Raw genomic sequence first — 21,341 nt, forward strand, 5'->3', positions numbered from 1 at the left:
AGATTGAGAAGTATCTAGAAGGTTCCTTATTCAGGAAGTCCAAAAGTGAATAGCCAGTAATGTATCTAATTCAGGATAAATTGTAAACAGATCTAGAAAAGCGTCTCCACAAACGCAAAGTGATCTCATTTTTAACAAGTTCAATGTACAGCATGCCTATACCATCTACTTAATTCATGACTTGTCAGAGAGGTATTCTTTTTGATTTCTTTTAGCCAACTCAGAAAACTCTAGTCATGAATCATCGACAAGAAAATCCAACAGTGATGATTTCCACCATTTCCCACCACTTCCTCCAGCTGAAATTAGCTCTCTTCAGCTTTCCCCTAAGAAACACATAGAGACCCACCAAGCAAATAACACTGAATTGAGATCTGGAGTGACAGCCCTTCAATTAGATCTCAGTTCATCTGAGGAAAAAGCAAATGGTATCCATCCCATTCATGGAGTAAATGGAATGATTAACAGCAAGCCAAATGGTGATAAACCCATCTCATCTCCAGCTGTCTTGCTTTCTCCTGCAAAGGAGCCGCCACCTGTGCTTGCCAAGCCAAAGCTGTGAGTATTTTGTTTTGCTTTCTTTTTCCTATAAATCTGTTGAAAGTGAATTTTTGCCTGGAGTAAATTAGTGTTAGACAAATAGTGGAAAATGACTAAGTCTTTCTCTTGAATATCTCCTTATTCTCATTGCTGTAATTTATGCCCCAAAGATCTGAGTATATAGTTTTTTTCATATCACTACATGAAAGGGAAATGCATTGTATACGCCAAGTTCTATAGGAAGTTTTAAGATAAAGTCACTAAAAAAGCAGAAAGTATTAGCGTCTGTTCTGCTCTTTTTCCCTTGTCACTGGGCCTAGATGTCATAGTGGCCTGAGAATCTTGTATGCTATTCCTTTTTCAACACTGTTTAGCTGCTTTTATTCTTAATACTCTTTTTTTTCTTTGGCAATGGATATTCAGGTGTGTATTGGTTGTACAGTTTCTTCTATTATGTTTAGCATCCAAATGATTCTACTGTCTACTATAAATGAAAATGAAAAGCCCAAGTAAGGGAGAAAGGAAAAAAAAATTCAACATATTTTTACCTTATTTTATCAATGCATTCTTATGTAACAGCGGGTTTACACAGCTAATTTATGGTTTTATTTTAGTACTGGGCAAATTTTACTTTTCCATTTCCCTCAAGAATTTTTGTAGTGTGACAAAGGAGTAAAAATGCTATTTTATTTCGCTTGCAATGATAATCAGAAGGGGTCATTAATTTTTTTTTTTAAAGCCTCAAATATGGTCTTCAGGCTTTGCAAGGTCATTTGCTAAATTTCATGTTTTCACAGGATATCCTGCAAAACATAAAAATACTGTTCTTTTAGCAACTATGTACTTTATCTTCCTGATCTTGAGGACACAAAAACACATGTCTAAGGGAGCAAGTTGGCAGGGCTCCCTCTCTGCATTCACCAAGTTTTTCTTTCTGTTGGTTATTGTTATTGTAAGTGGCCTTTGACAACTGCAGAAGAGGAGAAGGAGTGAAAGAAGTAGAAAGGCAGAACAGTGGAAGAATAGTATTTGGTGGTGATTGCGTATGCGGGAGGTGTGGACTGACCCAGGTGGTCCTCTGCCTATCACATTTGTTGCAAGACCCATTTGTCAAGGAGGGAGATAATAGCTCCAGCAGAGTAATTAAAAGCAAATTTCCCTCCAGAGATTTTTCCCAGGAGTGATATTACCCTAGGTGAAGGAGAGAAAGCTGTATAATGAACTTTACGTTGTACGATGTCTGCTCCTACTTGTACAAAAATTGTTTTGTTTTAAAAAATAGAGTAAAATCACTGTCTGATGTTTCACCATTGAACTTTATCAAGGAAATGCAAACAAGAACAATAGAAGTAGTATTGACTAGCAGAAGATAATAGATATCTTAACCATGTTGGAAGTAACTTCCAATTTGAGCTCAAGATAAAAGATTTTCTTGTTGCTCAGTGAACATAATCTTTACCTGAAAGAAGGCAAAGCAGTTAGTGGCGTTAGAAGGAGTGGCTTAGGTACTTAGTTTGTAGGCTGACATCATGACTTCTTATAGCCAAATTTTTGATACAGGCCAGAGATGCAGAGGAACCTAGATTTTGATTCCAGTTAGTCATTAAATCCTCTGTGAAGTAGAGGGCTTTTTACTGTTGAAGATGAGGTGTTGGAATGATTAAGACGACACATTCTGAAGCTCTGAAAGATGGTATTAGTACCAGCTCATGAACTTTTTTTTTTTTTACCAGGAATTTACTACTTGTTACTGTGAAAACAGTAAATATCAAGGGCTCTACTACCATGGTATTTAAAAGACAGTAGAGCTAAATATTGTTAAAAGGTACAATATTTTATCACGCCTTTTTTTGCAACATGAATTTATGTAGCAGAGAGAGAAAGAACTGTTGAACTGAGATCAGCAAAAAAACAAATTTCTGCAGTTTTGATCTCTGCTGCTGGGAACTGTTTGAGGAAGTTGAGCAGCTAGTGTGCATTGGACTCTTCCAGGTAATAGTGGTGCGATGAACAGACGAGCTTTCAGAAACATCCCCAGAATCCTTGAATCATGTCACACACAATTCTCTATGGCAGTGTTTTTTGCGACGACAATGAAAGGCAGGTATTAATTTTGTAAAAAACCAATACCCATTAAAAATGGAAAGAAGTAAGATACAATTTCTTCCAGTTTATTAATTTATCATTAATATTTTCAACAGATGGATGTTTGCTGTTTTTTTCTGAGATTTTTGATTTTTAGAAATGTATTCAAAACGTCTTAGAAAGAAAACAAAACAGAAGAAACTAACCATAATTTTAAAAGAACTCAAGCAATTTATGTGTATAGCTAGTTAATCAGTATAGCTGAGACTATAATTAAAAGTAAATTTGTAATTTTAGTAATTTGTAGTAATTTGAAGTAAATTTGGCAAATATGTATTGAGATCACTGCTGTGTGAGTAGATGGAACTTCCTTAATTAAAGACACTTGTATTCACACTGGTGTGAATGCAATACTATTACTTGAGCTGAACTATTTGTCACTTATGTCTCCATGCCTCAGCTGCTGAGATTTGTCTTTTTCTTTTGTTTTGCAAGCAATGTCTCAGACATTTTTACAAGCAGATCTGGTTCTGTCATTTCTTGAATGACTCTTATGCTCTTAATTAAAATCTTTATTTCACTATTTTGTACCCTTCATTGGAATTACCCTTCACTTGATCTTCCTGATAGCAATTTGCTTAATTTTAAATTAAGTTGTACTTCTCTGGGCTTTAAGGATACCATAAGAAATTATTATACCTTTAATAATTGTTAGGTATATGCAAGCAGTAAATCACTACTTAGACCATATTAGGAAGAGTTAGGAAAAAAAAAAAAAGAAAACAACACGTGAGAATAGCCAGCAATCCATTGGTTAGGGCCTTGGAACAGACTAAGTTGGGTGTAAGTCTTTAGCATGCCTAACAGAGCCTGGGGCACTGAAGCTCAGAGAACAGACATTTCTGTTGGCAGCTTTGAAAGCTTCAAGTTTGTTCTTATACAGAAGAGCAACTTTTTGGAAATGGTGAGAAAATAAGTGATTTAGGAAAACTGTTTTCTATTTAATTCTACTAATGTATGTGTTAGTGCAATTTTTCTTAAGCAACCTAAGCTGGGAAAGAATGACCACAAAAATGCTCAGCTTGAATTTTAAGCACTGATTTATGTTTTTGTCTTTAAGTTATTGCATCTTTGGATGAAAACATAGATAGAAAAATAGATGTTCTTGTGTAGTTTGAAAGACACCCAGAGCAGAGCTCTGGTACCTTTATTTGTATGAAACAAAAAGTGATGGAGTGTTTCCAAACTATGGGAAAGATAATCCACATCTCTTATGTGATTTAATGCTGAATTATGTCCTACTGGGTTTCCTGTATTTCTCCAAAAGTCCTTTTTTTTTCTTAAGTAGATATTTATAATTTTGAAGGAGAATTATCAATCAGAAATATATACAGTTATATTTTCAGTATTTATTTGCTAGGGTAAAAATATAGAAGACGATCTTTGTCGCTATAGAAATGAGAAACAAACAAACAAAAAAAACAAGCGCCATTCTTCCCAATTGAAAAAAAGGAGTGGGGTAATATATAACTGACATTTCCATATACTTTAAGGCTGAACGAAAGTCCAAGTTGTAAACATTGATGTCATTTTACTTGGAAATGTACACGACAATGTTCATCTGTACAGGAGAATTGTAACACACTTATTTATTTTGGAAAGTAGTGATCACAGTAAAATGTAACTTTGCAAGGGTAACTGCAAAGGTCCATGCAGGGCCACTTCAGTTTCATCTGCAGTGTTCTTTCAAGATTGTAGACCCTTTCAATCCTTGTCTTGCTGACAACTTGCTAATAAGGACTATCCACAATAACGCTTTGATCTAAATCTGTTTCCTACTGTGGAAGAAAAAACTATTGCTAGTATGGAGGAAGAAAGAACAAACACTTCTAAAAGGATGGTTCTTTCCTACAGAACTGCAAATAATTTAAGTACAATTTCTCTTATGAGAAATAAGACCTAATTTTTCTGAGAAAGCTAGATTGCCTACGCTTAATATGTTAATATTTGTATGTAAAAATATACAAATATATACTGTTTATGTGAAAGTGCCATACTTGAGTTGTTTTGGGATAAATCAGTTATAGTAAAACTACACAAACTTGAATAAATAGAAAGCTATTTCAGCTTCACCTCAAAATAGAGCTTCCCATTTTGTGCTAATCAAGTGGATCAGATGTTGTACATTAATAATCTTTTTGTTTGTACCACCCTTGATTCAGTTTTATGAGACAGTATTAGTCCCGGTGGCTTTCATGATTCCTCGTTTAGAAACTTAAAGCCACGTGGCAATGGGGCAACAATGCCTTTCATGTTCCTCAAAGTATTCTTGAACAACTTGGATATTGAAATGATGTGCTGGTCTGTTGTCTGTTAATGGCAGCCTCATCAGGTAGTAGAGTGCCATTTTTGTTTCCATCCCTAGAGGTCACTGGGATGAAAACATAACAACATGTAGGAACTTAAAACTGAAATTTTAAATATAAATGGCTATTCCATTTTTGTGCTGCTTCTGCTTTCTGTTATTTGAATTGCCTGTTTCAGACTAAGGAATAACATGATCCAAAAATGATAGCAGTTATTGCTGATAAATTTCCTTTTTTTCAATGTCTTTATTAACATATTGTTAAAGGGTACTGAAAAAACTTTAAGCTATTTAAAATCTGCAGAAATAGAATTCTGAAACTCTTTTGTAAGAATCAACAACCACAACAAGAAAGGTAAAAGGTAGATGAGAAATACATTTTTATTTTTTTTTCTTCTCCTGGCAATGATGTTTCCTGACCCTTAGTAAATGGAGAGAACTAGCTGGACATCCTGCTTATGTAAATGCTGATTAGTGTTTTAACAGGAAGAGTCAAACATCCTTGAATAAGTTATAAAATATGAGTATTTAGTGTACACTCCTCCAAAACTGTGCACACAGGACTTCTGTGTTATTCAGGTTCATTTATTTTAGCACTGGAAATAATCAAGGCTGTAGGATAAACAGGGGAATGGAGGAAAAGGAACGCAGGTCTAGCCATTAGTTTGTGTGTGTGCATTTTTAAGTTTTTAGTCAAGCACATGCTGCAAGCTTGTGTAAATTATTAGTGCCTCCAGAAGATGGTCTCCTATTATTTTCTGCTGTGCTGTGGTTTTATTGCTTTGTTGCCTCCCTTGTACCTTTGTTGCCAAAGTAGCGTTACTCCCAGTTCCTTCCAAGATGTTAAAACTAGGCTTTTATTTCTAAGAAGCAAATAGAAATTAGCTCAGCCTAAGTGCTAAGAACTTTCTTCATTTTCAATTGGTGCTGAAAGTGTTTCGAATACTGCAGGCGCAAAAATAACCAGATGCTGTTGCAGAATAAAGGTGGCAAAGGTCAGGAGGCAGGGACTCTGTGCAGTTGGGTTTGTTTGCTTTTTACTGTAGCATGGTTTAGATCAGTATGAAAGGAGTTTATGATGCACCTTTGAACAAGAAAATACAGGAGGAAATGTACCGTCTGTCTGCAAGAACAGCTTATGTTAGTCTTACAGTAGTCTTGGACTAAAAACATTGAAATGAAACCTCCTGACTTTTGAAACTTTTGTTATTTTCTTTGCTTCTAACTGAGACTGGATGGATTTAATATTTGGAAATGACTGAGCAAATCAAATCCAAGCTCACATAATATGCAACATTTTCTGAGAGGTTCTCAGATTGATTTTGAACAGCAAGTTCCTGCAGGAGTTATTCATGGATTCTCTCAGTATTGCAGGATTTATTTATTTATTTCAAACAAGCTCATGAAATGCTTCACTGCATATAGAGTTAACATAATGTGTACCTACTTTGTATTTACATGGCTTTGAAAATGGTGTACAACCACATTTGCTTTGGAATTGTTACATCCCTGACTTCATAACTATCCACTCTTGAAGATGTATGGACTTAGTACTTTTTATTAGGCTCTTTGAGTATAAAATTGATCAAGAATTCTTTGAAATGAAAGAAAAACTAAGATAAATCTAAGAGACTGAGAGAGGTACTGGCCAAAGATTTCAGCAGAACTAAATTAGAAGGTGAGCTGGCACACTAAATCAAATGCTAGTGTCACTGCTCAGGACATGTCTGACAAGTGAAAGCATGATCCAGAACTGGCACATTCTAATTTCATTGTCCATGTCCTGCATAAAGTGATGTTAATGTTGAATGTGATGATTCTGTGGAAGGGGCTTGGAAATGAAATAAAATATTAATAAAAAAAATGTGAGCAAGATTTATTTTTAAATAAATGCTCACAAATTTAAGAGCAAGGAATTTTTCTTGGCAAATTTTGAAGAAAGGGAAGAGCAAAAGAGACATTTCAATGTACTTGGAGTATTAAAGTAGATTTTAGGAACTGCTTGGCAGCTCTTATCCAAAGCATTTTTGTTTTTGAGTGCAATTTACATAAATGTAATCATTTTCATTATAAGATTGTTATACACAATATTCAGAACTTTGCCTTTGAGTAAAGTTCGGTTTCATAGGTAGGATTTGCTATGGTCTCAAATATGGAAAAAGGCAATGGTGAAAACCTTAACAGATGAGAATTCTTTACCCAGATAGGAGGAAAGGCTGTGTTTGGTAGTAATCATTTGCAGACTTGCCTTTTAGTGTTGAGCTGACTTCTCTCATCTGGACTTGTTAAGGGGAAAAAAGGTAACAAACCTTGAGGAAGACTTAAACATAAGAAGAAAGTTTAGCAAACAGACAATTGCTATATAAGTCTTACTGACGGGAGCTTCTGTAATTCTCCTACATCGCCTTAGACAGCTGTCTTAGGCAGCTTCCATCATAGGCTTAATCTCAATAGAATTTCAATATATTTAAAACAACAAAAAACCAACAAAATATTATAATATAGTATAATTATATATAGTTATATGTAATACTATAATAATTCAAGTATCTTGACTAACAAGATACATCAGTGCAACTGCTTTTCTATGGATTTGACTGAGTTTAAAAAACAATCATTTTTTGAAGAAACTGTTAGTTATATTTTTAAGGAAAACCTCAGTCCTGCTTATTGGTAGTAGTGGAAAAGTAATAGCACTTGTTTCATCAAGTCCCTAAGCAAGCAAATCTTGCACCATAGAAAATAGTATTTAATCATGAAATGTGAAGCAAGAAACTTAAAAAAAAAAAAAAAAAAAAAAAGTAATTGGAAATGTAATTGAGCCTTATTTTGCATCAAGTTCAGCTCTTTAGAAGAGGTACACCTACTTTTCATGAACTGAAAACACAAGAGGAGAACGTTGGCACCTTCTGCCAATGTTTGTTCTATAAAATATTTGGAAAACATGTTCAGTAGAGTTGCTGTAGATAAATGTACATATATGAAGTTCTCTTTGATAATACAACTTCTGATGTATTATGGACTCCTTAATAGTCCATAGTAGGCATAAACATAATGATGTGAACGTTAGCTAGGGAAAAGACCAGGCAATTTACATCATTCAAATAGCAAAAGTAGATACAAGTGGCAATTCTGTCTGAATGGAACTCTGAAGCTACATTACATTGGCTTGAAATCTGCAACAAGATGAGGGCTGATTAGTAGTTGCTATCATTCTTTCCTTCAAGAAATACAAAAACATAATTTGAAGGTTCAGTTAACAAAGGTAATTTCTGGATTGCTTATTTACTGCATATTTTTTTGTAAAATGTGTATTCAAAAAAGTAGCAAAATTGATGACACATGCTGATGTTCATATGCTGGCTACTGTCAAGAGTCCCAGTACCTACAGTTAGGGTGTCCTCTTTGTTTAACAAACTTATTGCTTGAACTTACCTGATTGCAGAAATATTTAACTAGCTGCAATTGATCCTCTGAATTTATCTGCAGTTGGTCTTTGCCCATGCTTTTAAAAACTTCTCTGCAAAACTAGGAGCTTGCACTTGGGCAGAGAATTTCTGGACAGGATACAACAGCTTATGAAGTTTAATCATAACCTTGCAGTTACATAGCTACTTGTTTTTATTATTCCTCTGCTACCTCCTGACATATGCCAGTTTTTTTATTGAAGTGATATAATTGGCTAATGCTTTCCAATCTTCTTCCAACTCTGATTATATTCCAAAGCTTTGTCATTTCAAGTTCAATTCATTGTCCTCAGGTTTATCTTCCATTATATTTTGCGTTTACTTATATTAATTGTGTTTTCACTTTCTGTCCCATGTCAAGAAATGTTCTCTGTTGAGGAAAAACAGGAGGTTAGAATTCAGTTATATTCATTTCTCTTTCATTCAGTATGCTTGCTACAAATTTGCATGAAGAATGTCCTTGTGCTAAATGATTATCATATGCAAAGTCATTTGAAGGTACTGTGGTTTAAAAATAATGACGCTCCAGACAATTAAAGCCATGTTTTTAGTTATCTACTCCAGCAGATGCCCAAACTAAATAGATTAAAGACCTCAGAGCTCAGCAAGAGTAGGTGGTCCTGTTCTGCTAGTCTTATTAAATGCTGTTTTATGCCATAAAAAGCCTTTTTGCTATCACAGGGACTTCGGTGGAGGTAAGAATAGGAATGGCCTATCCAGTGGAGGGAGCTGTGTTGCTTGGGTAAATAGATGTCTGTCCAGGAGTCTGTTCAACACTTCTAGAAAACAAACTATGGTGAGAACCAGGGGTACAGACCGCTTTCAGAGATCTCGTTCATGCACTAGCAGAAATACTACCAAGGGGGAAGCATGACTCTAGTGTTTGGCTATGGGAGGAAAGCTGAATTTTAAAACTAATAGTAATGAAGGCAGAAAAGATGCCAGTGCTTAGGGCATGATACTAGCAATGTTTACACAGAATATTTCAAAGGGTGGTGTAAAAATTACTCCAGGGGTTTCTTGTGTTGACTGTTGTATCAAGCAGAACAATTGTTTACTAAAGATACTATCACCTGTGTGGTAGACATGATAATATATAATACATAGTGTGTATGTATATATATACACAATACACTTGTGTGTGGATGCAAATATATATAAAATATAAAATTGGCACTTCAGAATACTTCTGCATGTTAGCTTGTGTCAAGCTTCAAGTATCCTCACCAAATGCCATGGTATATTTAGTCAGGAAAGTAACTAGCATATGTGAAGCTTGTGGAATCAGCACCCTAAGAAATGCCTCAACTTTTTACTCCCAAGATAAAATGAAGGCAACAGTCACATGACCTCTTTAAAGCACTACATTTTTGTTTCTTTCGGCTACTTTCCTGTTAATACAGATTTATTAAAGCAAATCTGTTTGATATATGGTATTTTATACAGCATGTATATGTTTTTCCAGAAATGTGAAGCATTGACTTGCTACAACATGAAACCTATGGTTTTATCTTTACTCCATATGTCTTTACATGGGCAAATTACTAGTTTATTGCATTTTCTTTGAGATATGTGTTTTACATCATATGGTTTTCAAATCAAATTGGGATTATGCTTTATGTTTTCACATTCTAAGAACAAAGCCAATGGAGTTCAGACTCAGCAATGATAGGCTGCATAGTACAGAAGTGTGGAAGATACAGATGTTATGTCTGTGATTCATCCTAGTGAAGGTGTGGGATCAGTCACCATCTGACCTTGTAAAGATTATCAGGTGCTTTCCTTGCACTCCACTTGTATTTCTGGCACAGCCAGAAACTAATCAGCTTGAAGTGGTCTTACAGGACCACGAAAATAAGATTAATTCCCAAATTATGCACTCCCTTTCCTTTCATGCCATTTCAAAATGATGCCTGGCTCTTAGCAATACATTATGTATGGACTCTTGACTTTGCAGAAGAAACAGAGGCTCTTCTGTCAGGATTCATAATAAATTTGAAAATTGTCTGTAAGATTATTGCCAAGGAAATTACGAGAAATGTAGTAAGGAAAATAACAAGTCAGATGAGAAAAGCGTGTTTGCAAACGAAATTACAGTCAAAATGACCTTTACTTTCTTGAGTCCTTAGTCTTCAGTTCTCTGTTGGACTGAGTGTTTGTGTTTTTGTCTATTTTATACAGTTGATAAGTATCAATCCATTTGAGGAATGCTGATTTGACTTCCAGAGGATGATAGCAGCAGCTAAAAAATGTATTTAAAAAATGGCTTGAATGCCATTAAAATCTGTTTAACATTTTCTGTTAAACAAAAAGAAAATATTAAAGACTGAATGAAGAAGTTAACTCAATTAAACTTGCTTGATGAAGTTCACAACAATTTAAATTAATAGTAGATTTAGTATATTAGTACTGAAAACTTACAAATATTTATAGAATCATAGAATCATAGAATTAGCTAGGTTGGAAAAGACCTACAAGATCACCTAGTCCAACCATCCACCAATAACCCCACTAAACCATGTCTCTCAACGCTATATCTAAATGTTTCTTGAACACCTCCAGGGACGGTGACTCCACCACCTCCCTGGGCAGCCCATTCCAGCGCCTGCCCACTCTTTCAGAAAAGTAGTATTTCCTAATGTCCAGCCTAAATCTCCCCTGGCGCAACTTGAAGCCATTCCCCCTTGTCCTGTCACTAGTTACAAGAGAGAAGAGGCTGAACCCCAGCTCACAACAACCTCCCTTCAGGTAGTTACAGAGAGTAATAAGGTCTCCCCTATGCCTCCTCTTCTCCAGACTGAACAATCCCAGCTCCCTCAGCCGCTCCTCATAAGGCCTGTGCTCCAGACCCCTCACCAGCTTCGTTGCCCTCCTCTGAACAAGCTCCGGGGCACACCAGAGCAGGCTGCTCACAGCCCGGTCCAGCGTGGCCTTGAATGCTTCCAGGGAGGGGGCACTGACAGCCTCTCTGGGCAACCTGTTTCAGGTTGCCTCTCAGGCAACCTGTTACCGCACAGGCGGTATCTCTGCTGCCCTAGGGCGTGTAGCAGCGAGAGGCTCAGGCACTCAGCGCAGCCTGAGACCTGAACGGCTGCACGGACATAGGTGCTTTCTGTCAGAGTCGCCGCGTTCCTTTTTGCAGCAGCTCCCTGCTGCGTGGGGACCATGGCAGCGCCTTGGTGCTACAGAAGAGCAAGGACCTGTCAAGTGATGTGCCCTTCTCGAGGGTGGCAAGGAGCCACGGCCTGCCTGCGCTAACGGCCGTGCTAACGGCCGTGCTAACTGCGCTTCATGCCCTTCTGATGTGCCACAGCCGGTTTGCCCGTCGTGTGCACTGGGAAGGTGCTGAGGAGGAGAAAACCCTGTGATGTCCGCGCCTAAGTCTGCCCACCTCAGGGCAAGCAGAGAAGAAGCAGCTGACAAAGAAATGTGGGTGGGGTGGCTGGGTTTATTGTGTTGGCCACTTGGGACTAGAGCCAGCACGTGGTGCTGGCACGCGGCTGCTTCCGTGCCATCTTTTTTGGGGCTGAGTGGAGGTGTAGGTGGGGGGATGTTGGCTTCCGTGTTGGACCCAGCAGTGCCTTCGTGGCAGTGGGGATAGCCGCCACTGTTGGAACTGGCTCCTGCAGGCTCCTCAGGGCCGGCGGCGGACGTTTGTGGCTCGACGTGCCACTGAGGAGCGTCTTCGCGTGCGGGCCTCCCCTGGCTGCCTGGGTCCTTCCCCAGTGTTGGAACGCAGGGAAGCCCTCAGCGACCTCCGTGTCGCCCGTCTGGTCGTGCTGGGGGTCCTGTTGTGAGCAGCTGGAGCTGGTGTTGGCCTGCTGCCTCGAGGTCTTCTGGTCCGGCTCTGGGAACTGGGGGCCCGACCTTGCAGCGGGGAGCGGCTTCGTATCCGGCTTGTTCCCCGCTGCCTGGGGCGCCTTCTGCGTGCAGCCGCTGTGGCCTCTCTGGAGGACTGTGATGTGCCCCGCCTGGTCGATGGGTGGGAGCTGCTTTCAGCGCTTGGGGCTGGTGTACGTCTCCTCCCACGGCCATCTTGGCGCTGCTCTGATGTATCCTGGTGGTCAGGAAAAGGTGAGCGCATTGTCCCTTGTTCTGTCTGCGGCTCACTGGTGCTGCTGCTGAGCTCAGGCAGCTGGGAACTGTGTGATGGCCCCAGAGCTGCCTGGCTGGCGGGGCCGGGCCTGCTGTCCTCATGCTCCTGGGGGTTGTGGGATGGCCCCAGGCCGTCCCGGTTGGAAGTGCTGGGGCCGGCGAGCTCCGAGATGGTGCTGGCGGCTGTAAGGAAGGGGAGGTGGGAACGTCATCAGAATGAACCTGTAGCCTTGGGTAGAGACTGGCTGCCATCCGTCCTCGGGCAGAGAGACTCTGGCAAAGCTGGGCCCTGAGCACTTGCTGCCAGGCCTTGCCTGGCCCCAGCCCGGTGCCACGTGGTTGATTGCCTCTTACCGGTCCCCAGGCCAGCACAGCTATCGCACTCCCAGGCGGTCCTCCTGGTGCTCAAGTCGGAGCATTGTCTGTGGGTGCCCTCCGCAGCACAGGAGCGGCACAGGACGAGCTGCCAGGGCCTGGGGAAGCAAAGGGGTTGTGGCTGTGAGGATCAAGTGAGGCAAGCCAGGGAGTGCCCAGCACATCTCTGGTGCTCAGACCTCGCTCCCCCAGCCTGTGGCTAGGCTGAGATTCCCCGCAGAGCCTCACGGAGCTGCTGCGGTAACTCACCCCCCTCTTTGTGACTGCTCTCTGCCTCCAGGGTTAAGGCACGTGCTGGCATCGCAGCGCCTGTGCCTCTGTAGAAGCGATGGATCGAATTCATCCACCCATTCTGGTATTCTACAAGAGAAGGGAGGGAAAGTGATGAGCGCGCAGTGTCCCCAGCCTAAGATCTAAGGTTATCCCATCTCATCCTCCCCAACTCCATTTCCAGCTTCTCCGTGAAGCTGAGCCACATGCTCATGAGACAGCAAAGGGCCAGGTCTGCCGAGACAGTCCCTGGGCAGGCCCAGCACTTGCGCCTTCGCGTCTGCACGGTTTGTCGGAAGGACACCAACCTGGCTGGGATTTGGATGCCCATGGTGGACATTTCTGTGCAGAAGAGGGTGTCGTTTCGACAACTGGGGCACTGGAAGAGCAGAGTGCCGGTATTCAAGGCTTGTCGCTGCAGGAGAAGAACAAGCAGGGTGAGTGTGAGCGGGGCCTGGTGCTGCTGAGCATCAAGCGTGCCTGCAGGGCGAGGGGAGAGCTCCTACCTGGATGCAACCCCGGTGGAACCAGGCATGTGTGCACGCTGGGCACACCAGGGTGTGATAGGACAATCTGTCCCCCACGGTCTCGATGCAGATGACACAGGTGGTGTCTTCTGCTGGAGCTTCCTGAATCGCCTGTTGAGGGCGGTGCTCCCAGCAGAAGGACCTGGGGGAAGATGGAAGTGATGGGCACGGTGAGAAGTGCTGCGAGGAGGGTGGAGCAGCAGGAAGGAGCTCCAGGCCCCGGCTCTGGCTCTGGCAGGCTGCTGGCAGGTGTCGCTGCGGGTTCCTCCCTGGCTTGGCTGCTGCTCACAGCCCTTACCTGTGCTGCCCAAAGAACTGGGTGATGCATTCCCCATCCGCGGCGCAGGGCAGGTGGAAGCTTCGTTCACAGCCTCTGCTTGCGCATGTGATGGCAGCTCCCCTCTCGCCACAAACGCAGCATTGCTGGAAAGAGCAGAGCAGCCTCATCAGCGGCAGGCTCAGGGCCTCCACGGCCAGCCCCACAGCTCTGGGCAGGGCACAGGATGCAGGCACTGCTGGGTCACACTCTTCCGAGCCGCCTGGTGTACGAGGCTCATCTCCTGTGGCAGGCAGGTCTTTGTCCTGGAGCCGGTTGGAAGGGCTGCGATTGCTTTCTTTGGGTCCACACCGGGCTGGTGTGAACCTCTAATGTGCCTGCTCTGTTCAGGACCTCACCTTCTGGTTTGCCTGCTTGACCTTGTGCATGATGGTAAAAAGGGGGATGCCCATATTTCCTTCTGGTGTGGGGCTGTCTTCAAAATCGATATGGGCAAACATCTGTAGGAGAGAAAAGAGTAGGATCTCATGAGGACAGGAAGGAAGAGAGCACCCCGGCAGCAAGCAGTCAGGATCACTTGAGGGAACTCACCAAGCAGAACTCATGGACCACGAACCCATACTGCTCAAATGTGCGTCCGCAGATGTCCGGGTCAACATCTTCCCGGCCACACAGCACGCACGCTGCAGAGGAGAGAGCAAATGTGAGCAGCGGTGAGCGCCTTGCGGGGCCAGGTGTCCGAGAGGGCTGTCCCCAGGCTCCTGCTCTGTGCCTGCCGTGCTGGCTGGAGGCAGCGTAGAGGAAGGGGCCGTTGCAGGCCCAACGGTGCCAGCGGGCAGCCACAGCCCAAGCTGGGCCTCCTTGCCAAGGAGCAGTGGGGCCCTGCCCCATGCCTGTGTGGAGGCCCTGCCTGCCCCTTCCTCTCCTCTCAGGTCTCAGCCGCGGGGAGATCCCCAGCACTCTGCTGTCCAGTGGCGGGAGCTGTGCACAGGGATACGTGGCTCTCACCTGGCTCCTCCGAGTCGGAGGCCTTCCGCTTCCTGTCGGACATGATATGCGTCAACGGCGAGCACTGCGAGAGTCCCTGCTCTCTCCGCGCCTCACCAGGCCGCACTGACTGGGCCTGAGCCCCGCAGCCTTTGCTCTGCTCCAAGCCTCACGGGTCACAATGGCCGCTCCCTGCCAGCCACTGTGACATCACGGTCACCGCCTCATGGCGGCTGTGGGCTCGGGCCCTTGGCTGCCAAGTACGAGGGTGGCAGCTCCACAGCTTCTCTGGGCAAGCCTTGAAAGATTTTCTGTCACGGTTTTGTGATTTTTGTTGTCGGTATTCCACATCATTGCATCGTGTAAAGCACTGGCAGTTAAAGAGTTAATTCCCTGCTTACTGCAAACTGCCTTTTTTGGTGTGTGGTCCTCCCGAGGAGGGGAGGAGATGCACTCCCCAGGGGTCTTTTCGTTGGAGCGGGTGGTGAAGCCGCCTGCGAGACATGGGGTCTCTTCCCTTCCTGCCCGGTGGAGAAGCACGTGGTCCTCCTGCAGCTTACCGTGTAAGACTCTCAGTTTGTACACTCCCTCTGTTAGGATTTTACTGACCTCAGTTTCGATCTATTTAGTAAATTTAGCTGTTCCTCCTCAGATTGGTGCCGCTGTTTTGTTTTAGATCCGCTTACGAGTCCCCTGCCTTTCCCCTCTTCCCTTTGTTTCCCCAGGGTGTGGGTCCGCGGCTTCCCCACTGCTTTAGCCTCCGGACCGCTCAGGGCCCCTACCCGCCGACAATTTTATTTTTTCTTTTCTTTTGTTTTTTTTTTTTCTTTCGGGCCTGTCCCCCTTCTCATGGACGCAGATCCCTAGGTAATACCGTGACAATTTCCTCCCAACATCCTGCATCTATCTCCCCTCTTTTTGTCGACATTGTGCGTCACCTCCAGCACAGCTCCTTCCCTCCATTACTCGACACCTTTCTCCATGGTTGTCCACTTGCCTGGGTGACATCCCAGATCTTCCTTGGGCGGACACCTCTCCTTCACGGCTGACCAGGATCACCTCCAGAAGGTGAAAATGGCCAGCCTGTTGTCCAGCAGGACACCCAGGTGCTTCCCTGCAGAGCTCCTCTCCAGCAGGTCAGCCCCTGGCCTCTACCGATGGCTGTGGTTGTTCCCCCCAGGTGCACAACCCTGCCCTTGTCTTGTTAAACCCCATCGGGTTGCTCTGTGTCCAACTCTCACCGTGTCTAACTGTCTCCAAATGGCAGCACTGCCTTCTGGTGTGTTCGCCACATCTAGGCGCATGCCAGGGCTACGCTCTGTCCCTTCATCCAGATTGTTGATGAAGATAGAATCCTAGTATGAGTGTGGTTGGAAGAGACCTTTCAGATCACCTGGTTCCAAACCCCCTGTGACAGGCAGGGACATCTGCCCAGGGAGGTGGTTGAGTCAGGGTCCCTGGAGGTGTTCAAGAAACCTTTAGATGCTGTGTTGCGAGACATGGTTTAGTGGGGTCATTGGTGGTAGGTGGATGGTTGGGCTGGATGATCTTGTAGGTCTTCTCTAACCTAGCTGATTCTATGATTCTGTCTCCCACCAGAGCAGGCTGCTCGCAGCCCCGTCCAGCATGGCCGACACCGAGCCGTCGGTTCCCCTCAGAAGGGAGTCCCCTTTGATGACAGCTCTTCTTTTTTCCCTGCTTGATAGTGTGGTGATACAGGGCAGCCTGACTTGCCCTGGGCAACACCTCCAATGTGGAGGGTCCTTCATCCGCATGCACACCGCCCTGTCCCTCCAGCTCCAGAGCCTCATAGCTATTGCACAGCCCAAAGATCCAGCCTTTCCACATCTCTCTGCAGGGCCTCTCTACCCCCAGGCAGATTGACACTTCCTGCCAGCTTGGTGTCGTCTGCAAACTTACTGAGGGTGCTCTCGATGCCCTCATCCAGGTCATCAATAAAGGTATTGAAGAAGACAGGCCCCAGCACCGACCCCTGGGGAACACCACTCGTGACCTGTTGCCAGCTGGATTTAACTCTATTCACTACCACTCTCTGGGCCCGGCCCTCCAGCCAGCTCCTTACCCAGCAAAGGGTGTACCTGTCCCAGCCACAGGCTGCCAGTTTCTCCAGGACAATACTGTGGGAGACAGTGTCAAAGGCTTTGCTGAAGTCTACGTAGACCACATCAACAGCCTTTCCCTCATCCACCAGACAGGTCACTCGATCATAGAAGGAGATCAGGTTGGTCAAGCAGGACCTGCCCTTCACAAACCTATGCTGGCTGGGCCTGATCCCCTGGTTGTCCTGCAAATGCCACATGATCTCCCTCAGGACAATCTGCTCCATAACTTTCCCCGGCACCGAGGTCATGCTGACAGGCCTGTAGTTCCCCAGATCCTCCTTACGACCCTTCCTGTAGATGGGAGTCACATTGGCAAGTCTCCAGTCTTCTGGGACCTCTCCAGTTGACCAGGAACGCCGATAGATGATGGAAAGCAGCTTGGCTGTCTCTTCTGCCAGCTCCCTCAGTACTCTCGGGTGGATCTCATCCGGCCCCATGGACTTGTGGCAGTCCAGGTGGAGTAGTATGTCTCTGACCGTTTCCTCCTGAATCATGGGGGTTTGTTTTGCTTCCCATCTGAGACTTCCAGGTCAGAGAGTAGAGTGCTCTGAGGACAACTGATCTGGCTTTTAAAGACAGACGTAAAAAAGGCATTGAGAACCTCAGCCTTTTCATTGTCTTCAGTGGCCACATTCCCAGCCGCGTCCAGTAAAGAATGGAGATTCTCCTTGGTCCTCTTCTTACTGTTAATATATTTGTAAAAGAGTTTCTTGTTCCCTTTAATCCCAGCAGCCAAGCTTAATTCGAGCTGGGCCTTTGCCTTTCTAATTTTCTCCCTGCACATCCTGGCAACCTCTTTGTACTCTCCCTGAGTTGCCCGTCCCTTCTTCCACTGGAGGTAGATTCTCTTTTTCTCCTGGAGCCTCAGGAAAAGCTCCCTGTTCATCCACGCCGGTCTCCTTCCCCGCTGGCTCATCTTGCGGCTCAGGGGGACAGCCTGTTCCTGCGCCTTCAGGACTTCCTTCTTGAGGAGCAACCAGCCTTCCTGGACCCCTTTACCCTCCAGGACCGAATCCCAAGGGACCCTTCCTACCAGCCTCCTGAACAATTCAAAGTCTGCCCTCCGAAAGTCCAAGGTTGCCGTTTTGCTGTCCCCTCTCCTGGTTCCACCAAGAATCGAGAACTCTACCATTTCATGGTTGCTCTGTCCAAGGCAGCCCCCAGCTTCCACATCTCCCACCAGACCTTCCCTGTTTGTAAACAGCAGGTCTAGCAGGGCACCTCCCCTGGTAGATTCTCTCACCAGCTGCAGAAGGAAGTTATCTTCCATACACTCTAGAAACCTCCTAGACTGCTGCTTCTGCACCGTGTTGTATTCCCAGCATATATCAGGGAAGTTGAAGTCCCCCATGAGGACAAGGGCAGGCGATCGCGCAACTTCAGCCAGCTGTTTATAGAATGCCTCATCTGTCTCTTCATCCTGGTTAGGTGGTCTATAACAGACCCCCACCACAATGTCTGCCTTGTCAGCCTTTCCTTTGATCCTAACCCACAGAGATTCAACGTTGTCTTCCCCAGTTGCAAGCTCAATAACATCAAAACAGTCTCTAACATAGAGAGCCACACCACCACTAATTCCTTGCCTATCCTTTCTGAAGAGCTTGTAGCCATCCATCGCAGCACTCCAGTCATGGGAGTGATCCCACCATGTTTCCGTAATGGCAGCTAAGTCATAGTTTGCCTGCTGCACAAAGGCTTCCAGCTCCTCCTGTTTATTGCTCATGCTGCGGGCATTGGCATAGACGCACTTCAGCTGAGCCCCTTGCCTCACCCCTAATCCCGATGCCCGCCTAGACACACCTCTTGCAGGCCTGGTTTTATCCCCTTCCCCCTTCCTCTCTAGTTTAAAGCCCTCTCTATAAGCCCTGCCAGCTCCTGGGCAAGGATGCGTTTCCCCCTTTGAGACAGGACAGACCCATCAGCAGACCTCAGGCCTGGTGCCGAGTAAACCGCCCCGTGATCAAAGAACCCAAAATTCTTGTGTTTGCACCAGCCTCTCAGCCATGTGTTTATGAGATGGGTTTTCCTGCCCCTTTCAGTGTCCTTCTCTGTCAGTGAAGGGATAGAAGAAAATACCACCTGTACTCCTATTCCCTGAACTAACCGCCCTAGTCCCCTGAATTCATTTTTGATAAGTTTCAGGCTTCTGTCAGCAGTCTCATCGCTGCAGGCCTGAACTATTAATAAAGGATAATAATCATAGGGGTGGATCAAACTGGGGAGTTTTCTAGAGATATCCCTGACCCGAGCCCCAGGGAGGCAGCACACCTCCCTGCGGGTAGGGTCAGGCCAACATATAGGGCCCTCCATTCCCCTCAGAAGGGAATCGCCTACGACGATCACCCTTCTGTCCTTCCTGGCAGAGGCAGTCTCAAGGTGTAGAGTCGACCACCTCACCTTGGGCAACTTTGGCAACCTTGCAGGCAGAGCTCCTCCTGCATCCTCACTCACCTCTCTCTCAGGTTCCAGGGCTTCAAACCTGTTACACAGAGGCACCTGGGGAACCGAGGTAGGCCGGGATGGGGGTTGCCTGCATCGCCGAGCTGGGACCTGCATTTAGTATTTTCCCTTAGTGTCATTCATTTCAGTAAAGCGAATTGAGTCCAAGGGGTGGCTGACTCAAATGCTATTGATGTATTTCTGCAGTGAAAAATGGAGATAGTGACATAGTAGTAACAAGCTAGAGGAAAAATTTTCCTTGCTTGTACTACGCAATTGAAAGCCTTTGGTGTAAGAATTTTAAAAATGCTGTTAAAATTGTCATAGTGGAAAAAATAAGTTGAAATAACTAAAGCTTGAAGTTTCCCTCTCGCTTTCCCTCAGCTGCTGCTGCTCAGGTCTCTCTTGCTCACACATGCTCTCTGTTTCTCCCATTCCTTCTCTTCTGTCACTGTGATGAAAAGCCTTCACTAGTCAGACGATAAAAATGTAACTTGCTTGAAGTTGATCCCTTCAGTCTATGCAGTTTTGCTTTAATTGTACTTTCATGTTTTCATGAGGCCTCCAAGGCTTCTCAGCCAAGTCAGAGAAACACTCAGAGCATTTCTTCCATTTCACATACAGGAGTGTAACAGTTGCTACATTAACTCCTTTTTTTGTTTGTGAGTTCTGTTTTATAATTTAGCTGTTGCATTTCATTTTTCTGCTTGAAGGATTTAAATATTTGGATGATCCTGACAGATGTGTAAAATTCAGATCAAAATATTTAAGTTCTTAATGAATGAAAGGGGGAGGGAGAATGTTTGAGTTCTCAATTAAAAATTTATTATGAGGAAATTTCATTGAAGGCAAATGTTTCCAGTGAACCGATGACTTTGTGTAATATTTAATGGTTGTACTGGTCTGTTTTAATGGTACTGACGTTACAAGTCCACGTATTCAGAGTTTTGTAGAGATAACAGCATACTTTGAATTTCAGTATTTAAGTCAATGTCTTGCTGAACTGAGTGGGAAATGTGGTACGTTTTTCTGTTATTCTCACCTACAATGTCCTTTCTTCCTTAATCACATTTTGTTGTTCTGATGTTTTCAGTTTGCATGATTGCTTATAATTTCTCTATATCTTAATACTACATTTTTATAATGTTTATGAAACATAATGTGTTGGTCTTCTAAAAATATCTGCACTTGTAGCTTCAAAATTGCTTAATTCTGTTACAGTTTTCTAATGTAAAAATTCTATTGCCTTTTCAGAATTGCCACATAGTGATTAGGACCTTGGTAAATGCAGATCTAAAAATTTCATGCAGGTAAATTTCATGCAGAACTGGGTATGATCTTATTGTATGTACAGAAAAGTATACCGGTAATTCTTGTTTCATTGAATATCAAATGAGACGTTATCTTGCTGATAGTGTCATTTCACCTGATGAGCTGCGAATGATAAGCTGATGGTAATTTTTGAGTGTAGAAGATGTTTAATATGTCAAGCCTCTACTCTTGTTTAAAATATAAGTAAATAGAGGTATAACGATATTAAAAACATACCTGATCCTGGACATAATCTGTGAGATAATGTCCAAAATGTCCTTCTTACATGGATTTCAAAAGGATACTTTTTCATCTTGTAATTTTCTGCTTATTCTGCATGCTAAATTCTGGCCTGCATTCTGGAAGAATATAGGCTTCTCCAATTCTGTATGTGTGTGGTATACTTGCCAAACATTAACAGGTAGTGCTCTTATGCCAGTTAATGTGTGTTTATCTCATGAACTTTCAGAAGGTGCCTTG

General features: G+C 43.9%; 2 protein-coding genes across 3 annotated transcripts in view; one reads left to right on the forward strand and one right to left on the reverse strand.

Moving 5' to 3' along the window:
* PALLD (palladin, cytoskeletal associated protein) overlaps positions 1-21,341 on the forward strand; it is a 132,425-nt gene that overhangs the window by 14,865 nt on the left and 96,219 nt on the right. Inside the window, exon 8 of the mRNA XM_021393936.1 lies at positions 216-558. Within this exon, the coding sequence (XP_021249611.1) occupies positions 216-558 (343 nt within the window). The remainder of the gene's footprint in view (positions 1-215; positions 559-21,341) is intronic.
* LOC110397738 (PHD finger protein 7-like) lies at positions 11,475-15,378 on the reverse strand. 2 transcript variants are annotated; one of them, XM_021394461.1, is made up of 9 exons: positions 15,010-15,378; positions 14,593-14,684; positions 14,400-14,501; positions 14,023-14,147; positions 13,704-13,866; positions 13,506-13,612; positions 13,177-13,287; positions 12,907-13,025; positions 11,475-12,735 (listed from the first exon to the last, which is right to left on the reverse strand). In XM_021394461.1, the coding sequence occupies exons 1-9, from the start codon at positions 15,050-15,052 to the stop codon at positions 12,092-12,094; spliced, it is 1,506 nt and encodes a 501-aa protein (XP_021250136.1). In that variant the 5' UTR covers positions 15,053-15,378; the 3' UTR covers positions 11,475-12,091. The 2 variants fall into 2 exon arrangements, with proteins under 2 accessions (XP_021250136.1, XP_021250135.1); XM_021394460.1 differs by having other exon boundaries at positions 14,593-15,378.

The sequence above is a fragment of the Numida meleagris genome, chromosome 4 (genome assembly GCF_002078875.1).
Source record: "Numida meleagris isolate 19003 breed g44 Domestic line chromosome 4, NumMel1.0, whole genome shotgun sequence".
Classification (NCBI taxonomy): Eukaryota; Metazoa; Chordata; class Aves; order Galliformes; family Numididae; genus Numida; species Numida meleagris.

Excerpts from the sequence above, each read along its gene's own strand:
- LOC110397738 (XM_021394460.1), bottom strand. The coding sequence starts at position 14,892 with ATGGGGCAGGGCCCCACTGCTCCTTGGCAAGGAGGCCCAGCTTGGGCT. Across the intron at positions 13,867-14,022 it reads CAGTTCTTTGGGCAGCACAG|GTCCTTCTGCTGGGAGCACC; the intron begins GTAAGGGCTGTG and ends ATCTTCCCCCAG. Across the intron at positions 13,026-13,176 it reads GAGCAGTCACAAAGAGGGGG|GCCCTGGCAGCTCGTCCTGT; the intron begins GTGAGTTACCGC and ends TTGCTTCCCCAG.